We start from the raw sequence: 16,310 nt of genomic DNA, 5'->3' as shown, positions 1-16,310 counted from the left end.
TCAAAAGCAAAATGACTCAGTGCCTTGCAGGCAGACATTTTCATCAGAGATTTCCCCCCCCACTTTGTATATCTCCAGGTGGAGTTTGAAGGCTTGAAACATGAAATCAAAAGGCTGGAAGAGGAAACCGAGTTTCTCAATAGCCAGCTGGAAGATGCCATCCGGCTGAAGGAGATCTCTGAGCGCCAACTTGAGGAGGCCTTGGAAACACTGAAGACAGAGCGGGAGCAGAAGAACAACCTTCGGAAGGAGCTGTCTCACTACATGAACATCAATGATTCCATGTACAACAGCCACTTAAACATCTCTTTGGATGGGCTGAAGTTCAGCGATGAAGCCACAGAGCCCAATAATGATGAAATCATGAATGGGTTTGAACAAAACTGCCTCAGCAAACTCAGCAATGGCAAAAACAGTACTTCAACGCCCAAGAAAAATGAAAGCTTCCCTCCAGCCCCAAGTCTGGTTTCAGATCTTCTGAGTGAATTAAACATTTCTGAAATCCAGAAGCTGAAACAGCAGCTTTTACAGGTAAATGGGTTTCCTAAAAGCTGTCTACTTCCAAATAGTTCCTAAAGTTCATTTGGGATGTAATTTCAGTCTTTTTGGTATCTCACATGCTACTGTTTATACTGTATTTTTAAAGGCTTTAATTGTTTTAGAATTTGAGGGTGTTAAGTGTTTGTCAGTGAAAAACCACAGCTTTTTTCTTTTCCTTTCTTTTTTGTTTTTAATGCAATGGAGTTGGTAGTCATGTCCTTTCCTTGGTGGAAAGTTCTAATGCATCTCCTGTGCAATACTTGCTGTGTCTACTTCATTATGTCACTACCAAGAACAATAGTGGTTTGTTTCAAAATTGAAAGGTACTCCAATCACTTTCATCAAAAGAAGTTTTGTACTCATATTTTCTGTAATTAGTTCAAAGAGCATAAAGTCTTAATCAGCACCAAGCATTTCTGTGCTATATTTGTGATCAGCACTAAGCATTTCTGTGCTATATTTGTGCAATTAGGAGGTTGGAGAGTTTAAAACAAGGTGCACTTTTCTGTTTCCTACTAATATTTTTTCAGACATGTTTTAAATTATGTTCCATAAGAAAAAGCCCTTATGCAAAAAGCTGTCAGAATTTTTAAAAATGAGAAATTTAAGAAGAGAAACTTGAAAAGGTTTTGGTATTTCTGAGTCTTTCATGAAGTTCCAAGCTTTCACCATAGAGTAACTCTGTGTTTTCTAGAATTTACTTGATAATTTAGAAGATAGCAATGAACTTTAGCTTGTTGTTAGCTGAAAGGACGTTTTCACAATGAGACCATCACCTAGGGAATAAATGTGTAAAAATGTGCATTTTGACCAGGAGATAGGAAAGAATTGGCTATGAACACTGTAACTGAAGATAATTTTAGAATACATTGTGGAGACTTTCTTATAATGTGCAAGTGATTGAATTTCTGTAACCATATGGACTGTTGGCTAAGTTGCTGTCTCTTAGAGTTAAAACCATTTAAGTGATACAATTCCCTTAACATAGATGTCTATGTTCCTGCATTTCAGATGGAAAGAGAGAAGGTTAACTTGTTAACAACGCTGCAGGAATCTCAGAAGCAGCTGGAAAATACACGGGGGGCCCTCTCAGAGCAGCATGAGAAAATTGGCAGGCTTACTGAAAATCTGAATGCCATGAAGAAGCTCCAGGCCAGTAAGGAGCGTCAGTCTGCCCTTGATAACGAGAAGGACCGAGATAGCCATGAAGATGGAGACTATTATGAAGTTGACATCAATGGGCCAGAGATCCTGGAATGCAAGTACAAAGTGGCTGTGGCAGAAATTACTGACCTGAAGGAAGAGCTCAAAAATTTGAAGGCAAAATACAAAGAATGTGAGTCTAAATATGAGGAAGAGAAGAGTAGATATGAGACTGAGAGCCAGACTCTCACTGAAAAGATCACCTCACTGGAAAAGTCCAGTAGGCATGATAGAGAACAGATGGCCAGGCTGGAGAAGGAGCTGAAGAAGGTCAGTGATGTCGCTGGAGAAACACAGGGCAGCCTCAGCGTGGCTCAAGATGAACTAGTCACCTTCAGTGAAGAGCTGGCCAATTTGTACCACCATGTCTGCATGTGCAACAATGAAACTCCAAACAGAGTGATGCTGGACTACTACAAGGAAGGTAAAGGTGAACGCAGTAGTCCAGACATCAAGGGAAGAAGGTCTCCCATTCTTCTTTCTAAAGGGCTGTTAACTATTGAGCTGGGAAAGGCAGAGAATGGAAGTGGTGACAGCAGCCCATCCCCGGTGTCATCTCTGCCATCCCCTGTGTCAGATCCTCGGAAGGAACCGATGAACATTTACAACTTGATTGCTATCATTCGGGATCAGATCAAGCACCTGCAGGCTGCTGTGGACAGAACAACTGAGCTGTCCAGGCAGCGCGTTGCTACTCAAGAGCTTGGCCCAGTGGTGGACAAAGACAAGGAAGCTCTTATGGAAGAAATCCTGAAGCTGAAATCCTTGCTGAGCACCAAGAGGGAACAGATAGCAACTCTGAGAACTGTGCTGAAAGCCAACAAACAGGTAACTGGGTCTTAGAGGTTTGAAGGTTACAATGTTAGGCAACTAGGTCATAAACAAAAGAAAATTTTTCTTGTAATTCATTCTGCCATTCCCTCAGTTCTGTGGGGCTTTCGTTGCTGTTATTTCACTAGTCTGAGGCTGAAGCTGGCTGTTCCATTAGAGGCACCCAGCTGTCCCATCTAAAGATGAGCACTGGGGCTGTAACTGATTTCAGCTCCTCATGTACTCCTGAGACTTTTTTAAGGTTAAGGTAGCTTCAATCTACTGTCTGTCTGAATTAGATCCGTTATTTTTAACGCAGACACCTAAAATGAAGAGGTAATCTTATTTTCTACTTGAAAGAATTCTAGTAGTTACCCTTAAAAGAGTTCTGAAATTTAAGTATTGTTCTCTCTCAAACTCCAAAATAAAAGAGAGCCTTCCAAAATGAGAATGTGATATAAGAATGTGATCAAAATAACAGAGGTGAAAGGTAAAAATAGTCTTTGGGGATTGGACATTTCAACAACATTAGCAATGCAGTAGGTGAAAATTACTGCCATTGAAGAACCGTGGGACATGCTTCATCTTCTTCTCTACACTTAAATCTTAAAAAAAGGTAGTTTAGTCTACTAAACTACTAGTGGCGTTTAAGAATGAAATAAACACATTAAGTTTTCTTTTGCACATTTTAATAAAGGTGTCCCAAATGTAAGATAAGTAAGACGCTGTAAGAGAGAACTGTGCTAGTGATTGACAAATGCATTTAAGTATTGAGATACTAAGTAGATTGTTTTGTTCCTTTGTGTTGCTAGTAGATAGGTTTCGCTACATCTATATTCTGTAACTTTCTTAATGCTGCTGCATGGTTAATGGGAGTAAGAGATGACTGTGTCTATTCCCAGTGTTCAGAAATGAAATTTTATCTATACAAGATAGGTTGACCACAGGTTTAACATTCCAGTACAAAGTAAATGTTTCATTATGTGAATAGTGATTAAAAATCTTTTAGCCAGACATTTGATGAAGAGTTTCGTTAAATGTTATGTTTCTGTTCTCCCTGGTAACCAACAGACTGCAGAAGTAGCCCTTGCCAACTTAAAAAGCAAGTATGAGAATGAGAAGGCAATGGTTACAGAGACCATGATGAAGCTGCGAAATGAGCTGAAGGCTTTGAAGGAGGATGCTGCCACCTTCTCTTCCCTGAGAGCTATGTTTGCTACAAGGTAACAAATATAATGAACTCCCCAAAATTTAATTCCTTGCTTATGTGGGGAAGAGTTGAACATCCTTCCCATCCACCATGCAGAGAGTGAAGCAGTAGGTGCTTCTTCCCAAGATCATTGCTTGCAGTGTGTATGTGTGTCTGTGATATGCTCCTGTTGATGAGGAACATGTGTGGATATAGTGTGCTGCTACAAAACATAAAGCTGTTGTGGCAGTGTTTATTCAAGTTGGTTGAGAGATGGATTACCTGTTTTCCCTGGTTCTTGAAGCGATTAGCTCTGAGAAGGAGTGACATTTAACAATGGAAAATGAGCATTTATTGTACACGGAAGATGGGATGCTTGACCTTGATGATCTAGGAAGAGGTAAAGATGTTGCAAACATCCTGGTATTCTTAGGCTGTCCATCCTGCAATTGGCATCTGTCGTTTCACTGGCCTGTGTCAGATGATTTGATTGCTTTGTCTTTGGAACTTGCTTCTGCTTCTTAGTTGTGCTTTATGGTGTGATAAATGGAATCACTAAATCATCAAGTTTGGGAGAGATCTTTAAGATCATCAAGTCCAACTGCCAACCCAGCACTACCATTTAACCTCTAACCCACATCACCCAGCACTGTGTCCAGATGCTTTTTGAACACCTCCAGGGAGGATGACTCCACCACCTTCCTGGGCAGCCTATTCCAATGCCTGGCCACCTGAACAGTGAAAACACTTTTTTAATACCTACTCTGAATCTCCCCTGTCTCAGCTCAAGGCCCTTTCCTGTGCTCCTCTCACTTCAGGCACAGCAGAAGAAACTGGCCCCACCTCACTACTGCCTCTCCAGCAGTTGTAGAGAGTGATGAGATCCCCCCAAGCCGCTTCTTGACAAGACTAAATAAACCCAGCTCCCTCAGCTGTTCCTCATTAATATTCAGAAAAGCTAGACACAGAAGATGTGACTTTGAGCATTTCCAGAAAGGGGTTCCCAGATGGGAATAACAGCATTTACCTCCTATTCCTGGTGCTAGATCTGGAGGTGATGAATGGCATCTAGAGACTAAAAAAGGTCTGGGCTGTCAGCATCCCTGTGAAAGCAAGGAGATGTGCAGGCATGGCAAAGGCATTTCACTATCCAATGGGCATGCTACAAAACCCCATAAATGATGTTGTGCACACACTCACGTTTACAGCACTGAGGTGCCTGCTCTAGACTCTGTGTCTGAGAACTAAAATGTAGGGCTGCATATGTTGACATTCAACCTTGGTGAAGGTGCCTCTTGTAGATAGGCCCTGGACCTGGGTTGTAACATTCTTCCAGAGATTTTTTGAAGTGTCTATGTCACACCAGCTTCCCATGTTCCTGGTGCTTTGCTTGAACACTGGTGCTAAGAGAGTGAACCACAGGATTCATTCTTGTGAAATAATAATGGTGCAGAGAGCTCCACACAGTACACCGTGGCAGCTCTTGTTTGGCAGTTTGTCTGCGCTTTTTGTTTTAATCAAAGTGGAAAGTGAATTACTTTAAAATACAGGAGGTTACTGCAGCAACAACTATTTGTCTTCATGGTTTAGATTCACAAGTCCTGGTTATGTTTGACAATTCATAGAAAGTGCTTGTATGATGTAAAAAGCAAAGCACATGCACGGCTTGGGTGGCGTGGGGTGGGGAGAGCTGAAGAGCTTGGAATTAGAGCCTGGGGTAAGGAAAAGGTGGGGGAAGGTGTTTAAAATCTGTCTTTACTATTAATTTCTAATATAAAGATTGAGTTAGAAACAGCAGGTGGCTGATCTCTTACAGCTGAATGCAGTCAGTGCTCATTTTAATCTCATTTTAACTGTGTCTCTGCTAATACGTTTCCCAGTTTTTAATAAAGCTGAGAAATTGTGATTTTAATCCTGCATGTTTGAATTTCCTTAGTGAGTTGACAGTAGTCTCTCGAGGTAGACGTAGTTGATGCTTCTCTCTAGTGCCTCCTTCTGTCACTGTTGAGTCACCTGTCTTGTTTCCTTGGAAGTTGTCATGTGGTCTTCATTGATTGCAGGGAAGAGGGGAAGGATATGGGTATGCCCAGGTGCTTTTGGTTGCCTCACTTTTTCTTTTTCTTTTTTTTTTTTCTTTTTTTTTTTTTTCCCTGGAACAGGACTTGACTTACTAATGAATTTACATATAAATGGTATTAAAACTATTACATGCTGAGCCTTACATAAAGTGGTCTGTAGAACTAAGGCCAAACCAATGTTTGTGGGAAGCAGTCATATGCGGGTTTGGAAAATGCCAAGTTAGGTTTTTCAATAGTTTGGTTTCAGAGAGTTTTAGAAGATTTAGTTTTTATTTCTCACCATTATATTTAATACTCAGAATGTTTATTTTCTCAGTGTATATATTTGTATATAGCTGGTGTTGTTTTTAAAAATCTAGTTGATGTTTCCTAAGCTTCTTTTTTTGTTGTTGTTAATTACCAGTACTAAGAAAATGGGCAGAATCAGAGCCTTGTGTTCACTATCTACTTAAAGCTGCAAATGTGTGAAAGTATAGCAGGTTGATACTAATTTCACATTCTTCCTAAAAGCGTGAAAGCCAAATTATATTCTTTCAAAGGTGTTTTTAAAAGAAAGACATCTTCTATTCTGATTTTATTGAATATGTAGCTGGGAAGTTGCCTAGCACATAACAAATGGAATGGTAAAAGAGCCTTTATTGTTCTGTCAAAGCAGTAAAAATACACAGGGCACAAAGATATGCTGCTATAGCTGCTGCTGCCACCAACTAAAGCAGGTCCAGAGCCTGTGTCTTCCTAGATGGTTAAGGAGGCAACATTGCTGGGTTTTGGTTTGGGTTTTTTTGGGCAAATGAAATTGAGAGTCAGTGAGCAGTGTGAAGGAAGAAAGTAGTGCAGATCCCAGTCCACCTCTGTGTGCAACATCTACAGCCACTTCTAGAAAACTTCTTATCCCCTTGTTCCAGTAAATGATTGCTGTGCTTTGTACAGTGTGATGTTCCTTGACTCAGGACAGCTGTGCTTGCACCAGGACAAGGTTTGAGTACGCGGCTATATTACTCCTTTTGGATTAAAGAATCAGGAAAGCAGGTTCAGGGTGAAGGATGGTGTGTAGGCAGAGTAGCTAATGCTCCTGCTTCTCCCCAGTCGTCTCTTCTACAGAAGAAATTGGTCGCTCAGGTACAGTTACAAGCTGCAGCTGCGCATATGCTACTGACAACACTTCCCTTTTTGTAGGGAAGAAAGGAAAAACTCCCCGAATAGAGTTCTATGGAAAACAAAAAAACCAAACAACCAATTTAGGTATTTGAAATAGTGAACACTTTGTAATGTCTAGGGCCAGTAAGTTGATGTTGTAAACTTCTGTGCTAACAGGAAGCTCTGTGAGATAATGACTTGCTAGAATAATCTTTTGGAGTCAAAATTCTGGCTTTAATTACAGCTTGGCTCACATGGGAAAGACTTCACTGCTTTCTAGGCTAGATGCCAGGCCTAGAAAGGCCAGTGAGCCATTTGCTTTGGCACAACTGGCTGTACTTGGTCAAGACGCAGGAGTGATACCAGAACATAAGTAAGATGGTGTGGGAAGTCCCTGCTCTGCTTTACTGCAATGGTTTGGTTTTCTCTTCCTTATCTCTTTTTGTTCCAAATGGGATGGCGGTGAAGAGTTCTCTTCCCCTTGCTTTAGCTGGCCTGGATTAACACTTCTCTGCTGCCTGACAAATCAAGACAGCAGCAATCTTGGTGCTGTTTCACTGAGCTGCAAGTTTTGGGGCTACATTAACTATGTGTTCTGTACAAAAATATGGATATGTTTTCATTCACAAGAAAGAAGCTGGAAGAGAGTGGGGGGGAACCTCTGCATATTTTTTTACGCGTCCCACATTTTTTGGGACCATAATACTGAGCATGAACAAGGGCAACAGGGACAGGTCACTCCAGTGCCAGATCATATTTTGCTGAAGCAATCACATTTCATTTCTCAAGGAATTGGTAATGTTATTCTGGACATCCCCCTGGTTTGCAATAGTGGAGCTTGGAAAGAATCAGGTTCAAGATGTGCACAGAAAAGATAGCAGAAAGCTCACTTCTAATATAACCAGACCTTGCTTTTCACCTCAGATAGCATGAGTGGGTTTGAAAGCTAGGGTGAAACCCCACAGCCTCTCTGTCCTCCCAGAAATCTTAAGCTTGTGTCTTGCTCCCACCCCAAAGGGGAAGAAAACACCTCTCTGACACTCTGGAGCAGCAGGGCCCAGGGTCAGTAGGATGCTGGGAGCTGTTCAGTTTTGTGGCCACACCCTCCTTCTGAAGCTGGTGACACCTTCCCTCAGAGGGGAAGACTCTTACACTTTCAAGATTATTTTAGTCTTTTCAGACTTCCCAGGGCTGTTTCAATCTTACTTTGTCTCTAGAGCTGAAATGGGTCAATGGGACAAGATCTGGCCCAGAGTCTGGCTTCCACTCCCTGGCGTGTAGCAGTTGGTATAAGTCCATCTGACCACACTGAGAAGGGCGGGTGTCAGTGTTCCAACAAGTTTAAGGTTCCTGGGTTTGGTTATTTGTTCTTGTTTTTTTTTTTAAAGCAAGACCCCTCACATACTGGTTTCTCCTGGGCTGCACAGTGTGGGAGAGGCTGTGAGGAACTCCAGAGCAGGATGCCCAGAGAGGCGAGGGGACAGATTCCTGTGCATGTGGGGGCCCCAAACTCACCCAAACTTCCTGGTCTGTAAAGCTGCAGTGCAGTTATAGTTCATGCATATGAACTATATGTTCATGTTACTGAGTTGCTATTTAACATCTCTGTATATTCAAAACTAAAAATCTGGATTTTCTTTTTCCTATTTATATTCCCAAGCAAATATAATTTGGCATATAAGCCTAATCCTCCTATTTAAAGTCAGGGAGACTAGAATTTGATAGCATAAGCACAGCTGATGAATCTGCATATCAATGAGATTTTGTTTTGTGGTGGGTTTTTTTGCAGTCTGCTTTATATTACCTAATGATAACTGTCCCTTTAAGTCAGGGGCTTTTCCATTTCAAAATTTAAAGGAACTTCTCTGCTGATATTTCTGCTTTTAAGAAGAAGTTGTACTTTGCAGATGGTAAATTCCAGCTGGTACCTATGAATATTTACTTCTCTATCCATATGCATAATTGTTGTCTCTATATGGATCTACAGGTAGACTTTAATTTTTTAAGTTAAGCAGCTTCCAGACTCAGTGACAATGACTGTAGATGGAACAGCTTGAGGCATTCATATAGCTTTACCACAGCCTTCACACTAACATAGTTCCTTTAATTGTTCTGAAATTGATTTTGATGGTGAGATCAATTAAATAAAGGCCACTTGCTATTGAGAAGACAGCCACTACTTGCAGCATAATCAGAGTGGTTAAAGTAGAATTCTGAAGGATGCTTGTTTTTAATAGCGCTGTTCAGTCACCGCTGAAGATTTCTTACTTGGACTTTGTGTAAAGTAACAAACAGCACAGTTCAGGTGGCCATTTCACAACGCTCCTGTTGCTGCCCTCAGACCCTTTCCAGCCTGAAGCTTAGAACCACTCTGTAAGCACAGACAAAAGTAGTATGACTGCATGGGGTCTACTTGCTGTGGGAGGACATCTCACTGACATTCAGACATGAGTACAGATACATCAGGCTCCACACTTCCTCTCTCCAAGGAGGCTGTTAATTATACACCATCTTGAAAACCACAAACATGAAGTGCTGAGTGTGGGATTCTTACCACCCCAGTGAGAAGTAGTTGTGGTTTTCTACAAGTTTAGTTGAAGTTCCTGTTTAAGAGTTTGTATATAAGCAGCTGCAAAGCTATCACTCCTGTATAGGCTGGACACATGGGCTTATGTTGGAAGGTGTTTATCATGGAACCAGTATTGCTAAAGATTGATGTATTTCATTGCAGATGTGATGAGTATGTCACACAGCTGGATGAAATGCAGCGGCAACTTGCAGCAGCCGAGGATGAGAAGAAGACTCTGAACTCCTTGCTTCGGATGGCTATCCAACAGAAACTGGCCTTGACCCAGCGCCTGGAACATTTGGAACTGGACCACGAGCAGTCCAAAAGGGTGCGCACAAAGTCTGCCTCCAAAGCCAAGGGCAGTAACCCCAGTGTAAGTCCCATTCGGTCCTGTGGGGACAGGTCTGAAGGATCTGTCCTGAACAACCAGGTGTTTTGTAGTGAGAAATATAAAATCTGTTGTGACTAGGACACATGTCTAGAAAAACCATATTCTGCATCTTATTCTATGCTGTAACTGTCAGCGTAAATCCCCGATATCTAATGTCACAATGAGTTGACTCCTACTAGTATGTTGTTGAACCAGGTAATACAAATGTATTACAGTGGTCCTAACTGTAACTAATGCATAAGTATGGGGATGCTATTAACAAGTTAATAGTGGAAACCTGTTAGCTTTTTCCACAATTAACATATCTGGGGTTTGCTGTTTATGGTAAGTGTTAAGAGTACGCCTGATAGAGTATGTATCTGGTGTTACTTACTGTAGTTTGTATAGCACAAATGTGATCCCTTCTCCAGGGTTGCAGCATACTTCAATAAATGCTTTCATAGGCAGAAACAAATGGAAAACCTTCTTTGTTACTGTGGCTTAAGTTGTGAAAAACAAAGGTTAAAATTAGAGCTGTCTCCAGAATTCAGAGCATTTGGAAACTGGAGTCAAACTTAATTTGCCTGTGGTAGTGGATGTTAAATACTTGCTGTTGTATCACCACTAACCAAAGTCCTAAAGCTTTTATAGGCTATAAAAGCTAAAACAAAACCAGGTGCATTAGGGACACTCTGCATCCTTCTCTTCAGAGGGATAATCAGAAGAAACTTGCACATTTATATTAAAAATATGCAATATTAACTCCATCTGATACAAAAGTTAAAATATTAATAATTGGGATTCTACCTGGTAGATAGTTCCACTTTAAGAAGTTATGTCCTGAAAGTTTCTGTGTGGTCTTATGTTGCTCCTTGCAAGCATAACACTTTGGAAAGAACCCATCTGAGATACCCTTTACAGGAAAGTAGCCACACAACGTGTATGTGTAGAATTAATGTGACTATGGTCTAGCATTGTTGGTCACAAACAGTTTTTCTCAGCTCTCAGTATTAACGTAAATAGGTAGCATTTCAGACCTCTGATCATTTTTTTAAGTACACGGAAGATACTGCATTCCGCAAGCCATGTGTTTCACAGGGCTCTACATTAGAGGCACAGGAAATTGATCCAGATCATCCTGCTAATAGTAATTTATGAAGTAGCTTAGTGCACATATTAATGTTTAAAAATTAATAAACCTTTGTCTGATATTGAACTTTTAAGGGGCCTTTCTACCCACTTAATTACAATATGTTTGACAGTATAGAAGTTTACTTTCTAATTGGTGCCTACATAACAGAAAAAGATTTAAAATCTTTGCTTCTAAAATTGTGGAAAATTTGTGGAGCACAGAAAGGCACAGTTCTTTGTTTAACCTGGAGTTTGAAGTGCCTAGCCTCAGACTTTATTTTAATGTAAAGCCCTGTTCATTTTGTACTCTTTCAAATACTTTTATATGCCTGTAGTGTTACTAAAAGAAATGTGAGCCTGTGCTGGTGAGTGCTTGATAGCATTGTTCCCAAAGCCATTCTAACCCTGTGCTGTGCTTGTGCTCCCCTGCCTGTCCCTGTCCTTGCTCCCAGCTTGCTCCGTGTGCTGCCCATGCACACGCAGGAGATATCCAGTGCTAACAGAAGCTAATAAGAGCATGGCTGGTTTTCCCACTGAGGAGAAACCATGGGAAATTTTGGCTTCCCAGATATTTTTAGGCATGTTGGGGGAAAGTCTAAATTACTACAGTGAGATTTTAAACAAATGGAACTTTGCTTCAAAGCTGGGAACCATGGAAATACTGCAGCCCAGAACCAGAATTTCATCTAATGATCTTGAGAAGAATCAAAAAACCTCAAGTGATTAAATTCTAATACATTTCTAAAACATGGCTGCTTGGGGCTTAAATAAATTTCAGTTCTGGTTTTAGAAACTAGGCCCTGTGTGTCTGTTACTACTTGTAGAAAATACTGAATTCTCCTGAATTTGAGCTTTAATATTGCTAAATAGCAGGCTTGATATTTTAGAAGAGATACCTTTTATAATTTTCAGTCCTGCTTTTCTCTTTGCTGCACAATCTTCCAAAAGGCCTTTATTCTTCTCACTCCTACATTAAGTACAATTTAATACATTGTGAAAGCAGGCTTTTGAATGCTAACTTTCTCTGCTCTAATAGACTCAGTTACAATTCTGCTTCCACCATAGTAGCGAGCTTTAACACAGTTTGCACTGCTTCCATGTCTCTAGTGACAGTACTTTTGCAAAATACTGATGTCAAAAAGGTAAACTGGAGAAATTAATTGAATGCATTGTTAGGTTTTTCTTTGAATTAGTTGGAATTTTCTGTAACAATTCTGGTGTTACCAGACAGTGACTATTGCTTTCAGGCTTGGCTCCTTCTGTCAGTTCCAAGTGTGAGCAGTTTTGCTATTAGCCCAGTAGCCTTAGTGATCATTTCCATCTTCAGTCATTTCTGCAAATATTTAAAAAACCTTAACAGCCAGCCTGCTGTTTGAGTCTATCACTGTAATGGTTTATCCTGTGAGAAAAAGAACTGAGGAATGGTGTAAAGTGACTTGATCCTGCTGTTTGTATTTTTAGGTAATATTTAAGACTGAGCCTTTTAATTCTTGATTAACAATTTCTTGAGATGTTAATTTACTATAAGTCTTTCATATTAGTCTCAATGGGTTGGGGTAAAGCATGGAAAATTCCTTAAGCCATCACCTACCTCTGCAAGCAGGCTCTTCTTAATGATTCTCTGCATAGGCCTGCATGATATTCTGACCTGCATGTTTCTGGAGAACCTAAAGCTTCGCTGAAAACATTTCTTGCACACTCACTGCTTTTAACTTATGCTTGAATAGCAAAGCTGTATTCAGTACTTGTAAGAATCCTTCTTTCTGCAAAGCTGTTGCTTCCAGGCTGAGCCCACAAAGCCTTGTTCACCCACTGGAAAGGCATCTGCGAGCTGGAGTGGCTGCTGTTCCCCCAGCCAGATAACAGACCCTCAGCCAACTAACCTGCCTGTGCAGCACATGGATGGGGTTAAGTTTTCAGTTGATTGAGAAATAAACACTGATTTTTTTTTTTCCTAATGCTATTTTATTTTTCCATTTTTCAGCTGTAGAGTAGTCCCTGGAGAAGGCCTTTCCAACAGTGCAACACATTTCTTAACCCTTCTCACTCTGGTTCAAAGTGGTGGCCCATTGCACACAGAATGGAAACCACTGACCTGATCCTAACTTTTGAAAACACCTTTTGCTATATACTACCTGAAACCTTCCCTTTCTGCCTGGAGCTATAAAACAAACAAGCTTTACCTATAAGTGCTGCTGCAGTAAGAAACCTTACAAGTGCTGAAGAAACCTACTTCAATTGTAATCCTCACCATATTAGTCTGTGCTGTCCTAGAAATCTTGGATGGGAGAATTTACTTCATTGCAGATGCTCATTTTTACCTGATTGTTAAACCTGTGCACTTTTGATATTTTTCTTTAGCTTCTTTAATTCCTTATGTAGAAGGTTTATATAAATGCAGTGGTTTGTGCTCATAGTCTCTCTCCAATTTGAAACTTGTGACTTATGAATTATATATCAGCATGTGGCAGAGATTTGGGGGGGGCTCTAGGTTGTGATTAGAAAAGAGTTTCAACAAAAAGCAGGAGCTCTGCTGAACTATGTGCTGTGCTTCAGCATCTTTTTTTTTTATTAAAATGTTATGCTTTATATGTTTAAATTACTGATTTTTTTAACTGCCATGTTCATTAAGAAATCCAGGGTATTCCAATTCTGGGGTTTTTTTCATATTGTATTATTATTCTTAGGAATAGTTCAAGGTAACAAGAAGAAAACTTGACTTTGCTCTGGTTAAAACAGTAATAGGCACTTGAAAAATATTAAATAAGTAGTATTACATATAAATTCCAGAATTCCTGGGTTTTAGGAAGTTGAAGTATTATCGATTAACAGAATTTTATACAACTATACCAGTTAAATTCCAAATTGGAATTGTTTTGTTACTTTTTCATTTTATTGTGCCAAATTATGGTACATTTAGAAAGAAAAATTCTAAAGTGGTCAGTGATAGGGTGTTATCTGTCAGCGCCTTTCTGTCACTCATTATTGCCAGTAGTGCCTTTGATAATTTGAAAGGAGACTCTTAGAGTAGCATAGGTTAAAGTCCTGTCACTTAGGAGGAATGGAATGGCTGGTTTGGAATTTATTAAAGATGTGGAGCAATAAGTGCAAAGTGAACTCCCATTTCGCACATTTTTAATGGTAGGCTTACTATAGAGTTTTTATATTCAAGGAATTGTAAAAAATTCTGTTAGTCAATGATATTTCATCATGCAAATCCTTGCAAATTCAGAGTATAGACAGGAAAAAATCAAAACCACAAACCTGAACAAACATGACTACACTTTGGGAGCCAGATGGACTCATCTTGAGCAGATGAGCAGTATATGGCCACATTTATGGTATCAGTCTGGGAATGTGTCAGGAATGTTGCTGACTGTGGGCGGTGGTGGGGGCAGGAGCCACGGCACATGTGTGCATATGTGAACCGCAGCACATTGGATCTCCTTTGCATGTTGTATCTAATTGTGATTTCAGCAAACAGAAAGAGAGAAGCTCATCAACAAGCCATGCCAGGTTCTCAATGGCTTGGTGAGGCTCATGTGGATGATTTAATTGGTACTTGCTGGAGGGGAGCCCTCCCACTTCTCAAAAAAAGTACAAATTGAATTAATATTGAAAGTGCAGAGAAGATTTCTGTTTGCTGGAAAAAGCATTATTATTCCTAGATGTGGGGACTTATATTTCCATCTTCTGTTACACTATTGATTCATAAGAAATATTGTTGCATTTAAAATTACTACATTTGTATGTGGGTATTTATTTGAAATTATGTCAAAGTACTGTATTATGTTCCATGTGCATTACCTTTTAGTGGTGGGTTGGTCTCCATTTAACGTCCTGTGCATGTATTCTTGCCAAGTAACCTTTACACAGACCTGAAAAACAAAAAAGTTATGCTTCTTAAAATGATAACTGTGTTAATTGGATAACCTTAGGAGGAGGAGTGGAGGTCAAAATACTGCTTCCAGATTAATAAAACAGTTTTTAATCTAGGAAAGCAATGTGCCTGCGTAAAGGTAGTCACATTGGCAGGAGCAATAAAAGACAAAAGGAATTGCGTGTTCTGCCTGTTGGTTTTGTGATTTAAGAAGGTGCTGGTTTAAGTAGTTGGCTGAGGGGATTTTCAGCCAGGGGCCAAATAAATACTAATTTTTATCTGAAAGAAACTGAATACGTCACATGAAGTTTTCTGCAGAACTAGAAAATTAATTATTTGTGCTCGCGTTCAGGAAGCACCATTCTCTCCTATTCTGTGACATCTTCATGGGTTAGTTTTGGCCTGGATCCGACTGGTTTAATGTGTGTCACTGAACACTCTTGCAAACACTTGTACAGGGAAACTAAGGGTAGAACTATGGTATCAGTGTTGGCAATTCATCCTGAAATTGCATCTTAATTTCTCATATACTCTCCAAAATACTCACTTACTGTTAGGGCCCCATCCAGCCTGGCTGTGAACACTTCCCTGGAAGTATTTACTGGCTTGGCAATGTTCCCTGAGCACCCTGGTCCAGTGGGAGATGTCCCTGCTCATGGCGGAAGGAGAAACAAGATGGTCTTTAAAGTCCCTTCCAACCAGTCAGGGATTCAGTGAAAATCCATTAAGTTGATGTTTGTCCAGTAGAATTAGCAAACAAACTCACAAAAAGCCCCTGAAAGAGAATGCCAAAATTCTGAGGGCAAAGCTGAGGTTTGCCCCATCTATACAAAGATATTCCTGGGGCAGTGACTTCATGTTGTCCCCAAGAAACATTCTATATAGTTTTATACTCTAGTTTAACAACTCTTGTGCCCCCAGGCAGGATTCTCAGAACCATTCTGCTGGTTGTTTCTCTATCTGGTAGCAGTCAGCTGCATGACACCAGCTCATCAACATAAATTATAGCTGGAGCGCAAGATGCCAGTTTTTCCTTGGGCATTGAAAACACTTGTTCAGGGGTATCCGATGAACTAGCAGAGCATGTGTGCTGGGACACTTGCCCTGATTGTAGAGGTCTGCATTTTCTATAACAGGAGCTTTACCTGCAGGGTAATCTGCAGAAGAAACATGTAAATCCATCTGCATGCATGTGAGAGCAGACCTGTGAAACAGTAAAACAGGATTCAAGAATACTTAATAAGAAAGAAAATGAGAAAACTGTCAAAGGAGAGTATTTACATTAAAAGGTTGTCTGGTGAATGGCTATTAATGAAAACATTCATTTCTTTGACTCTCTTCTGTGTAGAAAAATCCCCTCCCTAAGCCCTGGGGGAAATGTTGCCTCTGCAGAGATGGAGGGT

The 16,310-nt window shown here is 40.3% G+C and overlaps 1 protein-coding gene across 2 annotated transcripts in view; it reads left to right on the top strand.

The window, feature by feature from the left end:
- The window catches only part of BICD2 (BICD cargo adaptor 2), a 51,335-nt gene extending 36,251 nt beyond the window's left edge, over positions 1–15,084 (top strand). The window contains exons 4-8 of one of the 2 annotated variants that reach the window (XM_059479814.1): positions 79–531; positions 1,552–2,571; positions 3,625–3,776; positions 9,689–9,899; positions 13,012–15,084. In XM_059479814.1, the coding sequence (XP_059335797.1) occupies positions 79–531; positions 1,552–2,571; positions 3,625–3,776; positions 9,689–9,899; positions 13,012–13,017 (1,842 nt within the window). In that variant the 3' untranslated portion in view covers positions 13,018–15,084. Of the gene's footprint in view, positions 1–78; positions 532–1,551; positions 2,572–3,624; positions 3,777–9,688 lie in introns of both variants that reach the window. The other variant, XM_059479813.1, reaches the window with a different exon arrangement.
- Positions 15,085–16,310: the final 1,226 nt, after the last annotated feature.

The sequence above is a fragment of the Ammospiza nelsoni genome, chromosome 11, assembly GCF_027579445.1.
Source record: "Ammospiza nelsoni isolate bAmmNel1 chromosome 11, bAmmNel1.pri, whole genome shotgun sequence".
NCBI classification, from domain to species: domain Eukaryota; kingdom Metazoa; phylum Chordata; class Aves; order Passeriformes; family Passerellidae; genus Ammospiza; species Ammospiza nelsoni.
This window is presented reverse-complemented; position numbering and strand designations above follow the sequence as displayed.